Source organism: Pyxicephalus adspersus, chromosome 3 (genome assembly GCF_032062135.1).
Source record: "Pyxicephalus adspersus chromosome 3, UCB_Pads_2.0, whole genome shotgun sequence".
In the NCBI taxonomy this organism is placed as follows: Eukaryota; Metazoa; Chordata; class Amphibia; order Anura; family Pyxicephalidae; genus Pyxicephalus; species Pyxicephalus adspersus.
This window is the reverse complement of record NC_092860.1, coordinates 77,439,770-77,461,403: the sequence shown is the minus strand read 5'-3', so window position 1 is coordinate 77,461,403 and position 21,634 is coordinate 77,439,770. Positions and strand designations below refer to the sequence as shown.

The following is a 21,634-nucleotide window of genomic DNA, read 5'->3' as shown; positions in this document are numbered from 1 at the left end:
TTTTTCTGCTCTGGGTAAATGTTTACTTTTTTCCACTTTTATTATTATGGTGTTATTTTCACTCTGTAAAAGAGAAATATCAGAAAATAGCATTGCACACATATTAAAAACATTTGCAATGGTATGATTTACTGCCTTTGAATGAATGCTGATACATTCACATAGCAATTTTGTAAAATAGTATATAATTTTATACAGTTTCTCTGTACTCTGTTCATGTTTACTTTGCCTGCACTGTGCATATCATGTAGGCTCTTTGAATGAACACCTTGTGGATGTGTGAACACTCCAGCAGAGGCTGGAGCAGTTTTAATGTAGTGACTGTGGCAAAATATGCCAACAAACTATGTGTTGGCAATGCTGAAGTTGAAGGGGGACAACAACAAAGTAGCAGAACCCATCAGCTTTGTCACCCTAAGAACAGGAGCATTCTTGGGTACACCTTGCTGCCATGACCTAATTGGAACCAGGACGTATGTTGCACAAAAAAGTTTAAACATTTACATTACAGGAATAGGTGCAATAAGATCAAAGATACATTTGTATGTGCAATGGTGATCATAATGCAAACCATGATGATCAAATAGCAAACACATAAACTGATTTCACTGTGTTGTAAAGTGTGGATTGTTATAGTCCGCAAAAAAAAAGTTGTTTTGATCCCTCTTTGCTAATAAAATGGATTGCTATGTCTGAATAATCTCTGAGTCTCTGATGACCAGGCTTAGAGAAAGATTTTGTCCTCCAATGCCCTGGGATACCATTCTACTATCATGGTAAACATTGGTCATCATGACACAACTTACTTTTCTCATTACCCAATACAGTCATTTTACTGCTTTATGTATGCAATCTATGTGCTTGTTTGTCACTGTACACTGTTGATCTAGCATAGATATAAATGAGAGCATCATAAATTCTCTTTTCATCTATTTGCAGACATGGGCAGTCAGAAGATTGACAGAGATAGTTTCTCAATACATGTCTGCACTCTGCTCACCCCTACTGTGTTTGAGTGACATCTCCAGGTGTCTGTGGAGGACTGTCATTCAAGCAGCAAAGGTCAACTAGTGGCTCAGGAGATACAGAAGTAAAGGAGACTGTCAGTCATGTAGAAAAGGCTGTCTAGTTGATTGAGAAGTAGCAGAATGTGGAGGAATGCATATTCCTTAAAGTCCTAAGTTTCTATCTAATTTGAGCTATGAAAGAGCTCTACAAAACTACATGGAAAGTTCAGCTCAAGTCAAGGATTCTCCTAACCTTTCCTAATGTACAGCGCTGCGTAATATGTTGGCACTATTTAAACCCTGTTTATTAATATTATTAATATCCTTACATAAATTCATTCCACTAACTCTAATTACTACAGTAAACAAAAGGTCCCCTATTTACCCCCCTAAATCCATGGTCAGATAATATTTCAGGTCCTGACATTTCTGTCTTCAAGAATGCAGATAGGGAGGGTCCTTGTTTGGGTGCCCATGTTGCTACCTGGATGATGTGGACATTTTCTATTTGCAGTCCATGGGCTGTGTCCTTTTAGGCTCCAGATGATAACTGTGGCACGATTACATCATGATGAAAACAAACTGCGTTCTGGGTTGCCATTCTCCACCCCTGCTGCAGTGAGGCACTTTACAGTGTATCTAAGCAAGAAATAACTGCTTTAATCTGATGGGCTTTAAAGTTCCAACCTCTAGAATCTGTACAGCTTCCCCTGAACATTGGTCAGTGATTTGTACCACTAAATTACTAAACAACTGTTAATCATCGCTGTTGCTTTTAAATGGAAAGAATGCAGCGGGGGCACCTCCTGCTCATCCTTCTCTCTTCCAAGAACATCTCTGCTTTCTAAACATCTCTCAATGCTCTACAGATGCTGGAAATAAAAATTAAAGATTGGCAATCATTGTTCAGATCATTTAACCCTCCCACTGAAAACATAGGTAGGGTAGAACATAGTATTTACAAAGTAGAAGAATGAATATATAGATGTGCTTCAAACAATTTTTTTATTTTAAACTATTAAACTGGAATAACAAAAAAGAAGACAGTTGGTGTTAAATGGACCGAAGGAATCAATCCACAAAGATTATCACACAGTTCTAATTGGTGCTAGGTCGGGGTCTGTAAAGTGTTTATTGAAGAGTATGCATCGGAGTCATTTATTCATATCATATGGTAACATAATAAACAAAGGATAAATAGTTTAGCGATTAGTATCTAATGAAAAACATGAATGATGTTTATTTGTTTCAAAGAAGCAAAGTTTAAATTGACAGAAGCATTTTATTGCAGTTTTTAAGTTTATAAAAAGTTTAATGGCTGTTGAAACAACAGGATTTGCTGTGCATTTTCGGGTCAGAAATCCCGCTATTTTAAAAAAGAGGGAATTCTGAGGAGCTGGGCTGAGAGAAAGCTGCAAAGTTGGCCAGTAAAATATATGTAAATATACCACATTGTTTAAAGGTGAAGGGAATGTTATATATTTTACAGTTTGTTCATATTTTCTTTCCAATAGGTACTTCATTGCCATCGAAGATAGCAAAATATTTCCTTTAACTTTTGACAAGTAAGTTGCATTTTCCATATTTCTCTTCCAAAAGTGGGTGATATCTGTATCAAAGAAAATAAAAGAGGCAGATTCGAGATAAAAACATGTTTCAAACCGATCCTTGGCAGGAATCTGACCCATCTAGGGAAAGGCCTAGACAATCAGCCTGAAAATAATAAAACTGCCTGAGACTGGAGAAGATAGACTATCCTTGGGTGAAGCTGGGAATCTGGTCTACGATTGAAAACCTTGTTTACGCATTGGAACTACCAAGCTCAGTGCTGGATATAGGAGATCAACACTTTTTTACTTTTCCAGTTCCATTGTTAAAACCAGCATCGTTGTGCACCAGCCATTCACCTAGATATTTAGACATCAGCAATGGCAAACATGCTTGTTACACAAATACATGTGTAAAAAGAGTTATTTATAAAGACAAATGGATAATTATTCCAATTACATTGTTTTTTTTTTTTCATTCTGTTCCTTAGAAGACCTGATGGAATCAGAAGGCCTCCCTATATAAGGTAAAAATTTAGACTCTCAGGACAAAGGATATTTAATGTAGTATTCATGGTAAATGTACTTACCTTCTTTTTGTTTTCCCAGTGTTGCAGGTGATCTACCTCCTGCAAGCTGCGTGTTTAGCCAAGTTATGAACATGACTGCTTTTCTAGGTAGGCATGCATGAAATATTGTTTATTTTGCCCCCAAAAAAAATTTGACTAGGATGAATAGGCCTGATTTATTAAAGCTTTCCAAAGCTGGAGATTATACACTTTCAAGTAATTTGCTATTTGTTAGCAAATATTTTCCTGGACCAGATCCATTCCAGGTTTGCTGGATCACCCAGCTTCACTGATAAGTGTATCCTCTCCAGCCTTGGAGAGCTTTAATAAATTGGGCTCAATGGGTCTTTTACATGGTCAATAGCTTTTGATCAATCGTGTAAACAATTTTGTGATCCGCAGCATAGCATGGTTTCATAAGACATACCAATCCCTGGAGTCGGGGCACTACCCAGGAAATTTTGTGAGTTTGTGTTTAATTTTAGTTTTACCTTTTTAATTTTAATTAATTTTAATGTTACCTTTTTTTTAAGACTTTGTTTTTCCATGCATTCATACATGGCAATCAGTACTCTACATAGCACATAACATAAACCCAATAACTACAGCTGGCTATTTACTGAATCAGTGGCCTATGATTGGACCATACAAATCCTCAACGCAGAGGGTAGGATTATAAATCCAGCTGTTTTCAGAATGTATGTATGTTGGGATGCAGGAAGGCATGCATGATTAAAGAATGACATTCCTATTGATATTAATATAATACAGTTTAAACAATATTCAGCTGTAGTTTTTGTGCATCTACCATACTATATTCATAATGTATGACAACTTTTCTAAAAGATGTAGCATGAAATATAAAAAAGGCAGATTTGGTTCAGCGGTGCAACTATTACACTGAAATCCTAAAGTTCCATCCTAAAGCACTTAGTAATTGCTTATAGAAGCCTTGAAGTGATGGATTCAGCAATTGCAAACTCCTACATGTGTCAATGACCACCAGGCCACTTTAACTAATGAGTTTTATAAACAATCCAAAACTGTTGGAAAAAGAGTTGAAAAGTACAAGAAACCAGATGCAATGTGACATTTACTGACCTAAAAATCACCAGTGATGGCTAAAAACTATTTGTCATAGTTAACTAAGTTACTATGTAAATAATTATTTTTCCGAACCTGAGAACAGTATATACAAAAAATGCCTGTTAAATGTATAGATCAAACTTTACCAATTAAAAGGAAAAAAAAATACAAAAACTTTTTTATTAGTGTTAAAGTACTTATACATGTTTTTTGTAACGTCATAAATACCCATGACTTGATAGGTGTATACCCCAATGCCACCAGCACTGACAAATGGCACAGAATCAATATGCAGTGCTGTAATCTCTTATGGGCAGGGTCCTCTCCTCCTCCTGTGTCACTGACTGTATCTGCAACCCCTATTTAATGTACAGCACTGTTTAATATGTTGGTGCTATAGAAATACTTTTAAATAATTATAATAATTAAGAATACTCCTTTTAACATTTTGTAAAACTTGTTCTAGCTCATTTTAAGGGTTGAAAATCATTTTTACTATATTAATTGCTTCATACAGAGCTGGTATCTAATTTGTGTAGCTTTGTATTAACAGAATTTCTTACATTTTAGCCTTGATTATTGCTGTCCTGCGTTTTATACAATTGAAGCCAAAGACCATCAGCCCCTGGCTTAGTATCAGTGGACTCGTGGCCTTATGTTTGACATCATTTGGAATGACGTTGTTGGGTAATTTTCAGGTAATTGATTATTTTTAGGGCCATGTATCTTTAACCCTACTGGTTATTCTGATTATTTAATTTTTACGTTTATTATTAATTAAAAGTTCATGTTAACATTATTATATTAACATTAAGTCTATCTGGAGGATTTTGGATAGAGTAAGAGAGTTAAAATTGTCATTTTCATCTTTTTGCCATCTGTGTCTCACTTGGTGGATTTTCCATATATATCAATGTTAAAGCAGCCCTAACCCCTGGTTGGTGTGTTTGAGCTTTGCAACAAGTATGCATAGCATTCTTGCCATTTATGGCACACACTTTTGTTGGTGCCCTGTAGCCCTGTAGCTGCCACTGCTGAACCCCCCAAAGCTGATATCTTGGCCTCTGACTTTATTATGGACTTCCCTGTCCATTCTTTTCGGTAATTGGAAGGCTGAGAAGGACAAAACTTTTGTGTGTGGACAGAAGTTACACTGTCCTTGGCATCTGGCTGCGGTGACAGTGGGGTGCCACATATAGGGCCTGATTTATTAAAGCTCTCCAAGGCTGGAGGGGATACACTTTCATTAGTGAAGTTGGGTGATCCAGAAAACCTGGAATGGATTTCTTAAAAGTCGTTTCCTATTTGTTAGCAACTGTTCTCAATCCTGGCCCAAATCCATTACAGGTTTGCTGTATCGCCCAGCTTCACTGATGAAAGTGTATCCTCCCCAGCCTTGGAGAGCTTTGATAGACCAGTCCCATAGAGTCAAGTTCTAGACTGCACAAGAAGCCACCGGGAGCCAGGAAAGGTTTTTTTTTTTTTAGCAAAAAGAGACTTTATATGTCTCTTCTGCCAAAAACCTTTACCTTCTGTGAAGTCACATTCACAAATTTATATCTGGTAATGACCGGTTTATCATGGACCACAAACATCTCTAGATACAGAATCCTTCTTTAGACCTACTGTTTGTGCAACTTAAGGTTCACCATGTACATTATTGTTGGGGGTTATAGATGGTACAATCTTTCCTCAGTTGCCAATAAATCCTTAATCAGATCCACCAACTGTAGAGTATAAACTCTACAATTACCCACCTATAACCCCAACATTGCATATAATTTGCAGTATGTACAATTTGTCAAACCTTTTCACTAAAGATAACTAACGAATCTGTTAAACAGCAATGAAATCTCATATAGTACTCTTTTCCTAAAGCAAATGTTTTCATAAAAAAATACTATGTATGTGTACTTTTTTCAGAATTCATTGCAATGCATATCTTCCCCTTTAAATCCTATACCAGAAATTGAGTTTAATAACATGTCCTTCTGTTTTTCTTCTATCAGTTGAAGAGCAATGAACTTATACATAATGTTGGCACTTCCATGACCTTTGGGTTTGGCACAATCGCCTGCTGGATTCAGTCCATCCTGACCTTTAAAATAAACATCAAGAATGAAGGAAAAATAACTGGAATCCCTAGAGTTATATTATCGGCAACAATAACAGTCTGTGTTATCATCTGTATCCTTTTAATTCATGTAGAAAATGTATTGTCTGTGTCAGTACAGAACATCCATTAATGTTATTCTGAATAACAGCAAATTTAAAAGTTCCCCAGTCCAGTATAAATCTTTGTTAAGCAGAAAGCATGGACTAACACACTATATCAGTTTTAGGAAAAGGTTTGCATCAGGGGAATTTATCACCGTATGGCATGCTCCTGTATCTTAATTTATTGATCTGGAAATAGGGTCCCAGAAGGCTGTGTGACACCTAGCTTACAAAAACTCTACTATAGTACAAGTTGTGCTAATAAGTGAAGCAGACTTGGTGTATTGTCCCAATTTGGAGCAAAGTATTCTGCAAAAATCAAGAGTAACCTTTCTATGCTGACCCCTGTCCAACACCAAATCACCTAAAATGGTCACAGGATTGTCAGAACTTCGACATGAAGCGATGGAAGAAGGTGGCCTCGCCTGATGAATCAAGTTTTTGTTCAATTATGTGGATGGCCACTTGGTTTTTTGTTTTTCTTAGGAGGAGTGCAGGATGCACTAAAGGAACATAGCAGATGGTTAAAGGTAGTGTGACTTGAAGTATCTACCAATATTATCTTGGTGCCTTCAGATGTCTTGTAAGGTTTTGACAACCTTTTAAATGTTTTAATCATTTTGTGTATATACTTTGTATATTAACATTGGTGTCACTGTAATTTATAATAACACAAGTATAGTGTTTGTTTAAAAAAAAAAAAAAAAGCAGTAGAATGTAAACACTAAAAGGTATCTGAGATGACAGCTGAACATTATTTTTAACCTAAAGATTTACCTTATTCCTAAAAGTCATCTTATCAGGCTAGAGCTACAGTACATATGACTTTTTATTAGCATGTCATGCTGCTAAAATGTTTAGAGATTAATTGTTTTTTCAGGTGGATTCCTAGGCTTTTTCCTGAGGCTTCCTAAGGGGTAAAAAACACTCAAGTGGTAAACAGTAGCATTTTGCAGCGATTAGCAGCACATGATTTCTGCACTATTCCATCACCTTCCATGCTTCTTCAAGTTACTTGTGTAGCTTTCTCCATAGGGAGCTATATGTTCTATCAGCTTAGTCATCAGCTGCTGTTCAAAAAAAAAACCAAATAATTTAGGAAGTTGGATGAAAGGTTTAGTGCAAAAAAACAGCATTTATCCAACCAAGGAGGTAACAGAGGTACTTGGTTGTAAAGAGGGACATTTTCTCCAAATCAGGGTCTGTTGGGAATCTATCCTCTGAACAAAATGAGATGTGATTTTATTTTGTGTGATTTTATTTTTGCTTCTATAGTATAATACACCAGTTTTTCCTTTACTTGGCACTATACAGATTTCATCTTTGAGCGGCAGAAGTTACACATTTATGCCCCAAGAGTTCAGTGGGTGCTTGTAATGTGTTTTATAACATTTTTTGGGACACTGGCGGTGGAGTTCAGACACTGCAGATTTGAAATAATTTGCGTTGAAAACCAGCAGCACCAGGAGATTTTCCACAGTATGTCTGAAAATATGTCTGACATGTCAGAATACCAAACCGATCAGCTGTAAAAATGATTTGAACAGAACGTGGCCTGTAAATGTGGACACATGAACTGAGTCTACAGCCTGGAGTAAATGTGAAAACTTTTGAGAGATGGACAGCAAGGCATTTTTCAACCTTTCTTCAGTATTAATTTTTAAAAGTATACTTTTATTTGGAGTCTGGTAAAAACTGTCACCTAGCCAAAAACTTGCACCTGTGAAGAAAAAGAATTCCTTGGATTACTTTAGTTCATGGATCCTGTGCATAAAGCAATCCAAATAGTTGTATTGACACTCCTGTGCAAAGATACACAACTGATGTACAGAATGAATTAACAATGGTTAAAATATGGTTTTATCTGAGATTATGGGACTAACCTAGAATGATTTTGTTTTTTTATTGAATATAGCTCACCCTTTAAACATGAGATGTGTAAGACGTTACCATCCCATGACCAACTCTCCCCCTTCCCCAGCAAGAACATTGGCTTGGGAACCTTGCAGCATAGCTGAAGCTTAAAGGACAAGCAACTAGCTAAGCATTTATACTTCTTGTAACATTACCTAGACAAAAAGAGAATTAGCCCATGCAAATGGGTAGGGGCACTACATTGCATTACATTTTACAGCAGATCAGAATTATGGTTGTGTTGGTAGTTGGAGTTTGTTTTGGGTACAGTGGTTAGAACTTCCGACAGGTCTGTATGTACCAGTCAGAGGTGGTACCACTATGAAGTACAGGAAGGAAACAGAAATCTTCCCATGGGGTCAAAATGAGAAACCACTGACTGTAGTTTCAAATGGCAAAATCTGTGTTCTCCCCATAATGACCCTAGCCACCAATATGAAAATAATATACTGTATCCAAAAAAATGTTCATCCTAGAAGAGAAATGGTTCTGATATTATTGCAAGTTAGTTTTGTCACTATAATGGCAGCTTTGACCGCGTGCACAATCATTTACATTTTACCAAAACGCACTGATTGCTTACATCTGTACAGTATATTTGTTGAAATTGTATTGTAAAACATCAGGCAGCTGTTGTGATATTTTCATGTACATAATAGAACTGAATAGCTGTACCCTTTATCAATGTGACTATTCCGTTTTCTGTAACTATTATTTCGTACGTAGCATCTGTTCTATTTACAATCTATACAAATTACAGGAGTGTACATATATTTACTCAATTGAAGAAAAAAGCACATAGTAAACAATTCATGATGAGTAGGGTAATTTTTCCCACACTAGCTTTTTTTTTTAGACTTTTAGATTATGAACACCAATGAATGTAATCATCATTTTTTTTGTTGTATATATCACCTGAGGAGTCAGGCAATTGGGCTATACCAAAGCACACATCGCTATCAGTTGAGCACTTTTCTAACAAGACAAGAAAGGTGAGCACAACGATTACTCATCAGTGGACTAGTACTTCTTCATGGTCCAATTAGGGCAGCCATTCTTAACCAAGGTTCCGTGGAAACCTGGGGTTGCTTCAGAAGTTGACTTGAGCTGTGGCGGATTGACTTCCCATAGGACGGTGCCTGCATGGTTCTAGGACCAACAGCTTGGGTAAAGCCAACTGCATGAAACCAAGGATTTTTTTTGTCTGTAAAGGTGACGTTCTGACAACTAATTAGGTATTTTTCCCACTGATAACCATTGATTGATTTTTTCCATTGATAACAGGGGTTTACAGATGCCTGAAAATTATGTTAAAGATTCATCAGGGGTACAAGGTTTGAGAAAGTTAGGGTGTTATGGGTGAGTTCTGGACCAAGCTGTTCCCTTTAACTGAAGCAAAAGTGCAGACTTTGATATAGTGTTTGGCAGGGGTTTTTGGGTTACCAGATTCTACTGAACAGAATCTGAAATCTTTTTTGCAGGTGAAATATTGCACATTTCCGCCTTATATGTATATTAACCATTTTTTTTTGCATTCAGGTTTAACATTGTCTGATATCTGTGATTCTCATATTTGTGATTCTCATCAGTTCCAACGTAAAGCCATTTATACGATACCGAAGACAGTAGCAAATAATCCTGGAGAACTTCACTGAAAAAGTCTACTTTCTACTTTCTCGATACATCATGGTGTTGATTTTCACTGCAGTACAATCATAGTATTGATTTTCACAGCAGTTCATAAACACTTGTAGGATCCAATGTGAATTTCATGAGAAGAGAGAAAATTGGCTTAGCAGTTGGATGGTTACCTGATTTCTGACTCCTTTCTAATGGCTATAGGTAGCTGTAAACTTGTCCTTTTTTATCACAAAGTCACAAAGCACTTTGTTTTAAAAATTTTGAACAAAGTAGATATAAATCAGACTTCTACTATGTACAAAAGAAATTAGTTTGTTCATTTTACATTGGGTAGAGCACGTCTAGTATTGTATATTGGAAATCGTATAAAGTCTACACTATCTTGGATTTTAAATACATTTTACTCATTTCAGTGAATTTCAATATGATTCTTGTGGTGGAACAAAGTCTTTGTATGTACTGTGATCCACATAACTGCTCTGTAAGACCAAGAACAATGTATGACTTTCATCACTATTAATATCAAGCTGCTGGACTAAGTCTGTATGCCCGTACAACGATCATCATGTTGGAATTTCATCTAAAAGAGATTGATTGAATGATTATAAGACATGATGTTAAATTACTTTCAAATCCAGTTAGGGCTGAAGTGATTTATGTGAAACAACTGGCTTGAATTATCACAAATAAGGAAGCAAATTATTTCAAAGATAACAAAGCCTTTTGATTTTTTTAGGAAGAAAAATCAAATAATTTAGATTATATTTACAAAATGTCATTATACAAATATTCATATAAACTAAAAAAATGTTGATGCTGTAAAAACACTGCAGATTTTATTTCATTGTACATTGAACATGGCAATGTCGTGTTTTAACCCACAGAAGTCAGTAAGCTGTTATTTTGGGTATTTGTTAAAGTTTTAGCACAACATTGCTCCTTGCACTCATTTATTAAAAAAATGATAGTTATATACACAGACTTTATTTAGAGAAGTATTTTATGTCTTCAAAGATTGTCTTTGTAATCTCAAAATAGAATGGAAAGGTTACTTTTTATATTGCAATAGATGTATTATTTTTCAAATGTGAAAATAAAAGAAATACTTTTTTTCAGCATATACCTTCTATGTAGTCAGTGCAGCTTGTATGTCTGAGCACCATATCTAAAGGGATTTTCAAACGTTATGTCTTAAATGTCATATAGCAGACTACCATTCGTGTCACTACAATATGTGAAATATCTGCAGTGCTTTCTCAGGCAATGCATCGTGCAATAAACTTGCATATGTTTATTGTTATAGATTTTAGGCTTATAAAGCTAAAAGATTTACCTTTGTATTTTTTGTACAATAATTGTGTGTATATACCAGAGGAACAATAGCAAGTGGGAAAATATTGCTTTTTGGATTTTACATGAACTAGAAATTAGGGAAATATCTCTTCATGTTGCAGGCAGAAATTGAAATATGACAGAAATATAATAGATGTAAGCATTTGTAACAAATAAAATAGTGTAAGAGGTGTATGTTAAGAATATTACCAGTTATAATCCAATAGAGAGATAATTTTACCTCTCTATTATTCCTATAATACAATGGTCTAGTATTGAAGACTGCCATGTAGACATCTAATGTGTAATATATATAATGTTTTTTTTTCCTTTAATTTTTTTTTCTTGACTTCTTTAATGAGCTGTAAAATACAGTGAGAGTTGTGTAAAACACATACCTCTGAAGGTAAAAATTTTAAGCAGTAAGATTTGCACTACTGTCTAAAGTGCTGCATAGCGTATACTTTTAATATTATAGTATAATAATATTATTGGGACATTTCCTATAACCCATGCATATTGATAAATACCTACATAGTAGAGCAGAATTTGCAGAAGAAAGGAATGAGCTAGTAAAGGTTAAGTTTGGCAGCAGCAGTAAATCTTTGTTCCCTGTCAAGCAACTAATTAAATTGGAGAAATGTGAAACTTTTTCTCTTGTTAAGCATTGGGAGGAAACAGAATATTTCTGGTCCACTGTAAAAAACATATGTTTAGTTTAAACAAAATGCAGTACCAATAAAATAATAATGCAAACCATGTATTAACAATTGAAAGCATGTTTTTGTTTTACAATCCAAAAGCACACAAATATCATAGTACTATATGTTAGCAGAAATACACTGAGGTTAATTTGTTGGGGAAGCATATGGGGTTTATGCTGCAAAAGCTAAATAAATTACATTTAGCTTAGTGAATGGGGTTAACTGCTAACTTACATCAATTTTTTATTCTTTGCATGTGATTGGGTGTTCTTTGCAACATGAATTTACATCACATTCACTAATCTACCTAAAATAGTACCTTGCAGATGGATAAATACTATGCTAAGTGAACATCACGGGCTCTTTAAGTAATAAAAACCTCAATATCTTACCAGAAAGGTTCACAAACTAATTTAACTGGGTCTGGTTGAAGTCATCACTGGGCTCGGGATCCCTGTTTTACCAATGTAGAGTTCCTTGGTCTTCTATCACACTGACTATGCATGTAGAAGGAGATTGTTTTTTAAGACTAAGATAAAAATAACAAAAAAAAGTAAAGCCATTGACCAACAGTATTTCAAGTTCCCAAGATGTTAAAGCCACCTGCTGGAATGGGGAAGACTTTGTCAAAATGTGCATATTTGCACATCCTACCTTCAGGGCTGTTTGCATGCAGGCCTGGCAGGTCCATTATCCCTGTTTTTAGTACAGTAACTCTTCTGCCTCCTTCAGCACTCTTCATATAGGATTGGCATCTTCATGTTATCCATTAGCATTGGAGTTACAGTAGGTTTTGCCACCAGGTTCCATTCCTAGCATCTTACAGAAACTGGGAATGAGCCAAGAGAGTATAGTGAACTTTGCATGCACCACAGGCGGTATACTCAGAATAAAACACTACTAGAAGTAGAAGGAAAATGGGCTTTTTAAGCAGAAGAGACATGGTAAGTCCAACAGATACTCATTTTGCCAACACTTCTCAGGAGCTCTTTCCTCCTTCGCAACTAACAACAAAATCACCAGGTTTAGCTAATGTCCTAGGGAACAGTAAAATCACTCGCTCTATCATATCACAGTGCTCAGGCCCAGCAGTTTGCTGCAAAATCCAGGAACGGTCACATAAGAGGAGGTCACATGCTTCCCACAAGACACAGGGTATTTTGTACTGGGGAAGAAGTAGCAGAGAAACACAGAAAAGGTAATTATCAGTGGGTTTGGAGAAGATTAGCCTGTACACATACACACCCGCTTTTTCTTTAATGGGTAAGGTGGCACTTAAAGGTTTGCAAACTAAATCAAAAATGTAAAGGCCAATTCTGAAAGTATGACTTGGTTAGTAGAAGTGCATTGTATAGGTCATCAGCATATTCCGAACAAGTGTGTTTGTTGAATATTTTTTGTTTTTTGTTTTTTTTTATTACAATCCAAATACAATTTCAAAGCTGAGCATTTTGTAGTAATCAACCTGTACTTTACAACTGACCACAAGGTTGTACAGTTTATCTATCTTAGGTATATTAAGTGAATATGTTAACATTTTAAATTGCACACATCAAGTGTGGGGTTCTGCCTTAGGATTCATTTTTTATTTAAAATGTATACATTTTACATTTTTGGATTCAGTTAGAAAATGTGAATCAACTATTACTCATGATTTATACATTTTCCACCTGAATCCATTTTGAAGATATTGTGTAATAGAGGTTCCAAGCATTTTTAATCTATCTAAATAACAAAAATAGCTTTAGATGCACTTAAAAAAGTTCCCAATGAAAATTGCTGCTAGACAAGTTGCTCTGAAAAAGCATGATACTGACATTAAAAGGAGCAATGGTGCCACCATGTGGTGATCTTGCATTCATTGGTGAAAAGTGATTCAGTTGATAAAGTGAACTATATTTGCCATTTATTGAGCTTTTAAATCATTTAATGTTTGGGTGGTGTGGTTATGGTCAATGAAAATAATTGCCTTTCTGGATTAAGGTTTGTTCGATTTCTTCATCAAAATCAATCAAGAAAAACCCCAGTATTTTTAAAGATTTTATTCAATTAAATGTTTTTATCATCTTATGCGTTAAAATTGTGGCATAGAGTATATCTAGCATTACAGAGGTGAACCAATAACTTAAACCAAAACTCAGCACTCGCATGTATGATATTCTACCCTTTCAATATTTTTTTTTCTGTTAGTGATCTAAATTCCAATCTGATTTGGTTGGTCGTTCATACGAGTTCACAACGGGTCCAATCAGTGCACAAACCATAGCACAAACGTTTGCGATATTCTGCCTTTATGATCATTAGGAGTGGGAATGGGGTGAACCACAGATTTAAATTGAAGGTTCAGTTAGATTTTATGCCTGCAGTGTCAGGAAAAGTAGGATGCCCCTGCAAAGTAAAAAGATGTGCAACCCATAACAATCACACAATTGTTTACTAACAGATACACTCTTTCTTGCAGTACAAATTGCTGACCTTTTCTTTATACATTCCAAAGTTTATTTACTCTATAAGAATCATATATTATTACTGATAAAGATTGAAAAAAAGAGATGTTTTTTATTAAAGAGATATGCGTTTCATTTTTTGGTTTTATTATGTAAATACATGAAATATATTGTTTTGATATATTTTTATAGTTCATTGCATTATTACAATATAATTTATCATTTTATATAGACATTTTGTTTTGAGGTCATTCAGGATGTAAACCATCAGTATGTGTACTTTGAGTAATCCAGCACTACCATATACAAATAAAAGCATTTCATGAGAAGCCTGTGTGTGTGAATTGTCTATCATCCAACAATAATTGAACATTTCTGAACAGATTGTTATCTCTGGAAAGATATATTACAAACAACATTGAAAAAATAAATGGGTTATAGACAGACATTGCATTATATAGAGAAGAGGTGTTTAACCGAAACGTTGAATCTAAGCCTAAATATAAATTCACCAACTTACTTCTTAACACTGCATTAAATCTTACCTTACTTACCTTTTCAGCACTAAAATATCACAGTGCTACGATCTCAGTGATGAAAAGGAAAAATGAACAACAAATAGTTGTAGTGAGAAATATGGCAATCAAACCTAACTTCTAGATATATTTCTTCTTGGCATATTCATGTACTCCATTTCTTAAAATAGGTAATGTAACAGTGCTCCGCCCATTTTTAAGCCCAAAGCCAATTCTTTTAGTCATGTTGGATAGAGAAGAAAATGGTTAAACCCATTGGCAGGCTTTTAGATCCTACTAAAAACAATTCCCTCTACTACCTGTCTAGAAGACACAACATGAAAATAATTTTTTTCAGGGAAAATGGCCACTGGGAAATCACCAGATTAGGTGTTCCAATTGAAAAAAATTTTGGGGACTCCTAATGTCTATATTAGGGACAGAGATTGCAATAAACCTTCATAGGAGTATTAACTTCCCAGCACTTAACACAAAAGTATAAAAAAGTTACAAGAATCTTCACGAGGATCACAATAATTCATGTAAGGTCACTTTACATTTGGAAACTTTTCCCTACCTTTTTCCATTACAAAGTCAGTAATGGAGCCCCAAATAGCAGAAAAAATCCCAACAGGGTTGGTAATCCTTATCTACTCTATCCAAAATAAAACACAGGTGGACATACACCAGTTTATATTGTCAAACAGCTGTGGCCTGTTTAAATCACTACACTAAAATAACCTTTGTCATTGTTCCATTCAAATCCAAATTATTTGATTCTATGTATTCCCTATTAAAACAGTATCTCTACCAAAAATCCCATTTCAGTTTTACAGAAATATCAACCCTTTCTGTGTGATTGGCATTTAAACACTTTGTGGAACAGTTCTGCTGAACTAAACAGGAACAGTGAGTCAGATTTCCCATAAGGTTACAGCTTTATACAATCCTTCTTCAACTGTGAAGTAGCTCTGCAACAGATTAAAACGTGACCCTAACCACTTCTTAAATATGTGTCTGTTTTAAGCAGTGATGGCCAACCTAAAGGACCCAATAGACATATTTGTATACATATCACATATAGGGCTGGAGTTCAATAAAGTATTTTCTTATAACTTTCGGTTTAAAAACATCAGGTGAAGGTCTTTTCCATTGTAAGTAGAGTACCAAGAAAACACATGCGTATAACAGGGAAAAACACTAATAGTGACAGGGAAGCTCACTAGAAGAATCAATAATAATGATCAACCCCTTACCCTTCATTTATGTGTGTCAACAATAATAACATTGTGAATAATACCTGCTGTTTCTGCCTTCCTGCCTTGGATTCTGTGGTCCTTCACCATTTCCCTGCTTGGCATCCCTCGGGCACCTGCCAGCTCTATTGAAAGATTCCCCAGGATAGCAAAAATAGTATGGTGGATCAAATAAATAGATGAGCTGTCTGTTTTTCTTTTGTGTCCTATGGTTCGCGATTGAACTCCTTTAAGGTTATCTAAGTGTTTGAGAAAGCAGTTTGATATTTCTGCAAAACATGTCACACAAACTTTGGGTAGCAGACTTTGATCCATTGAGATACATAAAATTAGGTAATGAAAGAGGAACACTGAAAGAGGTCCATACTAGGAAAGAGAATTAAAGTATCAGTTCACAAATAGCCAATTACTTACCGAAATTGCCAAACTACTCAGTTGTGGTAAAAATTGGCCCATCCTGAAATGAACTTTTTATGTGAAAGTTTTTAGCTAATTTTACTTGTTGTTTGATACTGTAGCTCAAAGCTTGTGCCTGGTAAATAGAGTGTTGGTAATAGCTGTTTTTGCCTTTCTGTTTTTGAAATGGGTCCTAAAAAAATTTTGCTATGGGACTCTTAAGCTTCTTAAAATGTGTATGGACGACATAGATAGTGATTGGGCTGTTCTGATTTATGTTGGTTCTTGGTTCGGATTATTGGCATAAAGGCTTCACTATCTTGATCACAACCTGTTTTAATACCAAAATCCTTGCAATGTATATAACTGACTTGTATAACGTTTTTTCCTTCCTTTCTTACTTTACCATAACCATGCAAAAATGTGATAAAGCATTTATTTCTGACACCAGAAATAAAGTACAAGTAAATGTGTTATTTCAGTAGGTTTTGATGTTTTGTTTTGGGTTGTTGAAACTACATGAAATTATAAGGATCTTGGATTTTCAAGTGAAGAAATAAATGTCAGTTTGTAGATCTGTGATCCATGTGAGTATGTAGCATGGTGAATGTGTCCCACTTTACCAGTATAGAAGAAAACATATTCTGTACATAACCTAAGAGAAACAAATTCATCCAACTTGCAACGCAAGTCCAAGGTGTAGCAAAGCAGTTCCTTCTTGGTTATGGGTTTTTGAGACAGCAAAATCAATGGAATCAGGTGAAATTACCCTTTATAAAATAAATAACATGAAGGTCATTACACTGTTTGTAGGTGATTTCCTTCCAGTTTATGGCACTAAGTAAGAATGCCTCAGGTGGAGCTTTTTTTAGGAATGGAAAGCTATTAGAGTTATAGTATGAATGTATGCTGGTAAGAGCCATTTGCTGAAAGAACATTATGCTTTTCTGCAGAATAGAAATACTCAGCTTGTGATTAGTTTTCTAAAGACAGCATCTTCGGATTCTAGTAGTGTTTGTAGGCCTTCCTAAAATGTCCCTAATAAAGAAATGAGAGGCTTTCTCATAGATTGGAGCAGCCATTGACCTACTTTCTCTCTAATCATTTCAATGATGAAGTAGTTGTGCGATTCTCTGATTTTAATGCACTGCACATGTAGTTTTTCCCTCTGGATGCCGGCCTAAAAACAGAATGAATTATTACCACATACATCTGTTTGTTTTGGAAAAATAAAGCCTATGACAAACAATAAAATGCAACGTAAAAACAGCATAATTATTAGTTTAATTAGGAACTAAGAACATCTATTTAAAAATCATTAAAAAAAAACTAGGAATCAAGAATACCCTCAAATATTCCGTTGTGGAAATCTTCCAGATCGTTGCGTTTCATTGGCAGTATTTGATTTTCCACTGGGTAACGTTTGATTAAATGTCAGATTCACTGCTTTATAAATAGACCCCTAGGTGATATACCTAGAATCATTGATCTATGAAACAAAAAAAAAAACACATGAAACACAAATTAATTACATTGATTGATAGGTAGATTATCATAGACTAAACCTTCAGTGTCAAAGCAGGAACTTATTAGGATACCATCTGACAAATACAACATGTATGGGATGAATGTCCCTGTGAGACATGGTGTAGGCCTTTTTACCGTGGCTATCTTTGACTTTTGCTGCTGCTGTCTATAACACTGGTCAACAAACATTTTCTTGCCAAACAGATTAAAGTCATTTTAGGTTATGTTTGATGCTCAGATTCCAAACATGGTATTGGTTTTGCTTTATTGGCTCTAGTTTTCTAGTTTAGAAATAATGACCTCAATAATAACCTCATAGAAATCTAATGAAACATGAAAATTAAGCAAAATTAAACCAGATTTGCCTACGTATACAAAATAAAATTTTTGAAATGCTGAATGTCAATATATTCTATATTCACTATATTTACATAACTAATCACAAAGAAGTCATTGAAAAACTCTGTTTGTAAGATTTTATGCTAATGATCAGGACAATCACGTTGAAGGCTCCAGCAGTAGTCCGCCATCATGTGTCTATCCCATCTGCCCTGATACCTTTCTTTCATCAACTTTATACCTTGATGGAATTTCTCTCCTTGTTCCTCACTAAAATCGCCAAGGTTTTCTGGAAATTTTTGCAAATGTCTATGGAGATAGTGTACCTTTATGCTCATAGTAGCACCCAATTTTTTTAGGTTTAAGAGCAAGTTTTGTACCAGTTCTTCATAAATTTGTGCTTTATGATTACCCAATAAGTTCTTGACAACCATGACATAGCTGTGCCAGGCAGAAGCTTCAGTATCAGTCATGTAACTTGTGAAATTTGAATCATTTATCAGTTTCTGAATCTGGGGTCCATCAAAGATTCCTGCTTTTAATTTTTCAGTACTCAATCCAGGGAAGAATCTACAAATGTATTTGAAGCAATTACCATCCTTGTTCAGAGCTCTAACAAATTGCTTTATTAATCCCAACATTATGTGTAGTGAAGGGAGAATGATTTTTTTCTTTGTCAACCATTGGCTCGTTAATGATGTTCGCTGCACCTTTTTTCATTTGGAGGCCATGTCACTTTTTTCCAGTGATCCTGCTTTGCTCTACTATCCCACAAGCAGATGAAACATGGAATGGGTACTTGGTGTATCCGCTTTGCTGTCCAAGTAGGAAGTTCACCATTTTTAAATCAACACATAAGGACCATTAGTGTTCATGATAGCAAAGCTTTTGTAAGACCATTTTGATATTTTCATATTCAGTTTTGTTGGGTGACCAACTGGAATTGATGCATAGCAGTTGCCATTATGCAGTAAAACAGATTTTTTGCAATAAACAGTGTAACTGTCTATGAAAAGCTTCCAGTCTTCTGCTCAGTATTCTGGTAATCCCATATGGGCTAGTAGTCCTGGGATGTTACAAAAGTACACAGTCTCCATCTTTACTGAATGATGGTAGGAGTGTCACCTCTCTTGTCCTATAAACCGTTATTTTACCTTCCGTTCTCAGACAGATCATTTCTTTTAGTCTGGATGCTAAGAGTTCAGATGCTTGTTTTGACAGTTTTAGGTCACCTATTAAATCATTGAGCTCTTCTTAGGCGAACTGCTGGTTTGATAAAACACTTCCTTCATATTCACTTATGTTGCTAACTCCTGGATTACACTCCAAACCCTGCATATCCTCCATGTCGGATACAGGAATATCAGGGAGTGTACTGAACACTGGTATGGGAATATAATCACCATGCGGCACAGGTCATCTTGCTTATTCCAAATCAGGGTTCTCCCACTTGTTTTTCTTGTAACGATTGAAACCTTTTACATTCACAGCACAAAAATAACAATCATTATGGTGATTTTTGGGATCTCGCCATACCATAGGTACACCAAATTTCAAACTGTTCAGTTTTCTATTTTTCCACTGACGTAGACACTCTACACAAATTTGCATACCATATGGGGAGCCCAATATTTATCTTGGTCCTCCAGTTTATTACCAGAATATGCATGATATGCTTGTTTCACAAATTCTGTAATGTTTCTTCTCTGTTTTGCTGAGAATATTCACCAGAAATCTAGCAAAATTCATTGGGGTCATTTAAACATCTTTATCTCATAGAACTCATATTTCTGTAAAAAAAGAAAATGTAAGAATAAAAAGAAGGCAAATGAAAGTTTTATGAAAAAAAATGCTATATTTAATATAAAAAATGCAAAACATTGGTGTAAATAAAAATTGATAACAATATGCTGCATTAACATTTGTTGTTGGTAAAATCATCTATTCTGATTCTTGTATCACAAGAACTAGAGCCAATTCAATGAAACTGATGTCATTTCTGGATTCAGCAGACCTGAAATACACAAATATATTAAAAAATCCTTGGCAAGTGAAAAAAACATTTTTTTTTTTGAGCTGTGTAATTTTTCATACTAATCGGCAACAATCCAGTATTTATTGGGAATGGCTACCACCCTCCTCCAACAAACCAACATGGTTACCTCTACTAAATACACCAGCCCAATTCTTCATAGCAAGTCAGGCTATTCCATGGCACATCTCATGGAACCTCTCAAATAGTAGGGCTTTGTGATTTTCATTAAGGCTTGAGTTAAAATACATACACCATTTGCTTTTAAAAACTGTTTATGTTTTAAAAAGTATCAACAGAGCCTCATCAACATCTGTCAAAGCTGATCAATCCATCAAGATGATCCACTATAGCAAATGTGGTTTACATTGCCATGGCATTAATGCCAAACCCTCATGACAATGGGGGGGCCTCTGTAATGGCAATGTAGCCAATTCTTCCATTATGAGGACTACTTCTCCAAAAGGATTGTCTCTATGTTGCCTTGAAAACAGGGTAATTTCTTCTGTAGCAACATTGTTGCAACATTGTTTAATCAACAATGTCATAGCCAGTCTATATGTTGTTATGATTAAGGGGCAACTACATATGTCACCATGCCATCTGTTGTCTTCGCAATTTTTTGCAGCCACCATTTCTGTCACCATGGAAATGAGGTAATCTCCTGCCATTTTGGTTCTGATCACTTTTTTAATGTGATGAAAGATGTCTCTTTTGTTCAAAAACCTAGCCGATTCAACTGTTGGTATGGCAAGGACACCATGGAAAATCCATCTGTCAATATAGCAATGTGAGCAGTTCTTTGTTGCCATGACAACTGTGCTGATTGCTCCCACACCATAGCAATTTTGCCAATACCCTTGTTGCCATGGAAACTTAGTCAGACGTTATGTCAATTACTTGGCTAGTGTTTTTGTTGCCAATGCAATGTAGCTGGTCCGTCCGCTGCCCAAGCAATGATGCTGCATCTTGTCAACAGAACCAGCCACCCTAACAGTAGGAAAATGGGTCCAATCCCTTTGTCAACACTCTGTACATCATTACAACAACAATGCAGTGGCCGACAACTCTCTGGTGTTCCTCTTTGTGGCAATAATGGAGAAAT

General features: G+C 35.5%; 1 protein-coding gene across 2 annotated transcripts in view; it reads left to right on the top strand.

Moving 5' to 3' along the window:
* TMEM150C (transmembrane protein 150C) overlaps positions 1 to 14,793 on the top strand; it is a 107,863-nt gene extending 93,070 nt beyond the window's left edge. For both annotated transcript variants that reach the window (XM_072405315.1, XM_072405316.1), the window contains 6 exons: positions 2,522 to 2,572; positions 3,046 to 3,081; positions 3,164 to 3,231; positions 4,780 to 4,907; positions 6,219 to 6,396; positions 7,741 to 14,793. In XM_072405315.1, coding sequence (XP_072261416.1) covers positions 2,522 to 2,572; positions 3,046 to 3,081; positions 3,164 to 3,231; positions 4,780 to 4,907; positions 6,219 to 6,396; positions 7,741 to 7,958 — 679 coding nt within the window. In that variant the 3' untranslated portion in view covers positions 7,959 to 14,793. The remainder of the gene's footprint in view (positions 1 to 2,521; positions 2,573 to 3,045; positions 3,082 to 3,163; positions 3,232 to 4,779; positions 4,908 to 6,218; positions 6,397 to 7,740) is intronic.
* Positions 14,794 to 21,634: the final 6,841 nt, after the last annotated feature.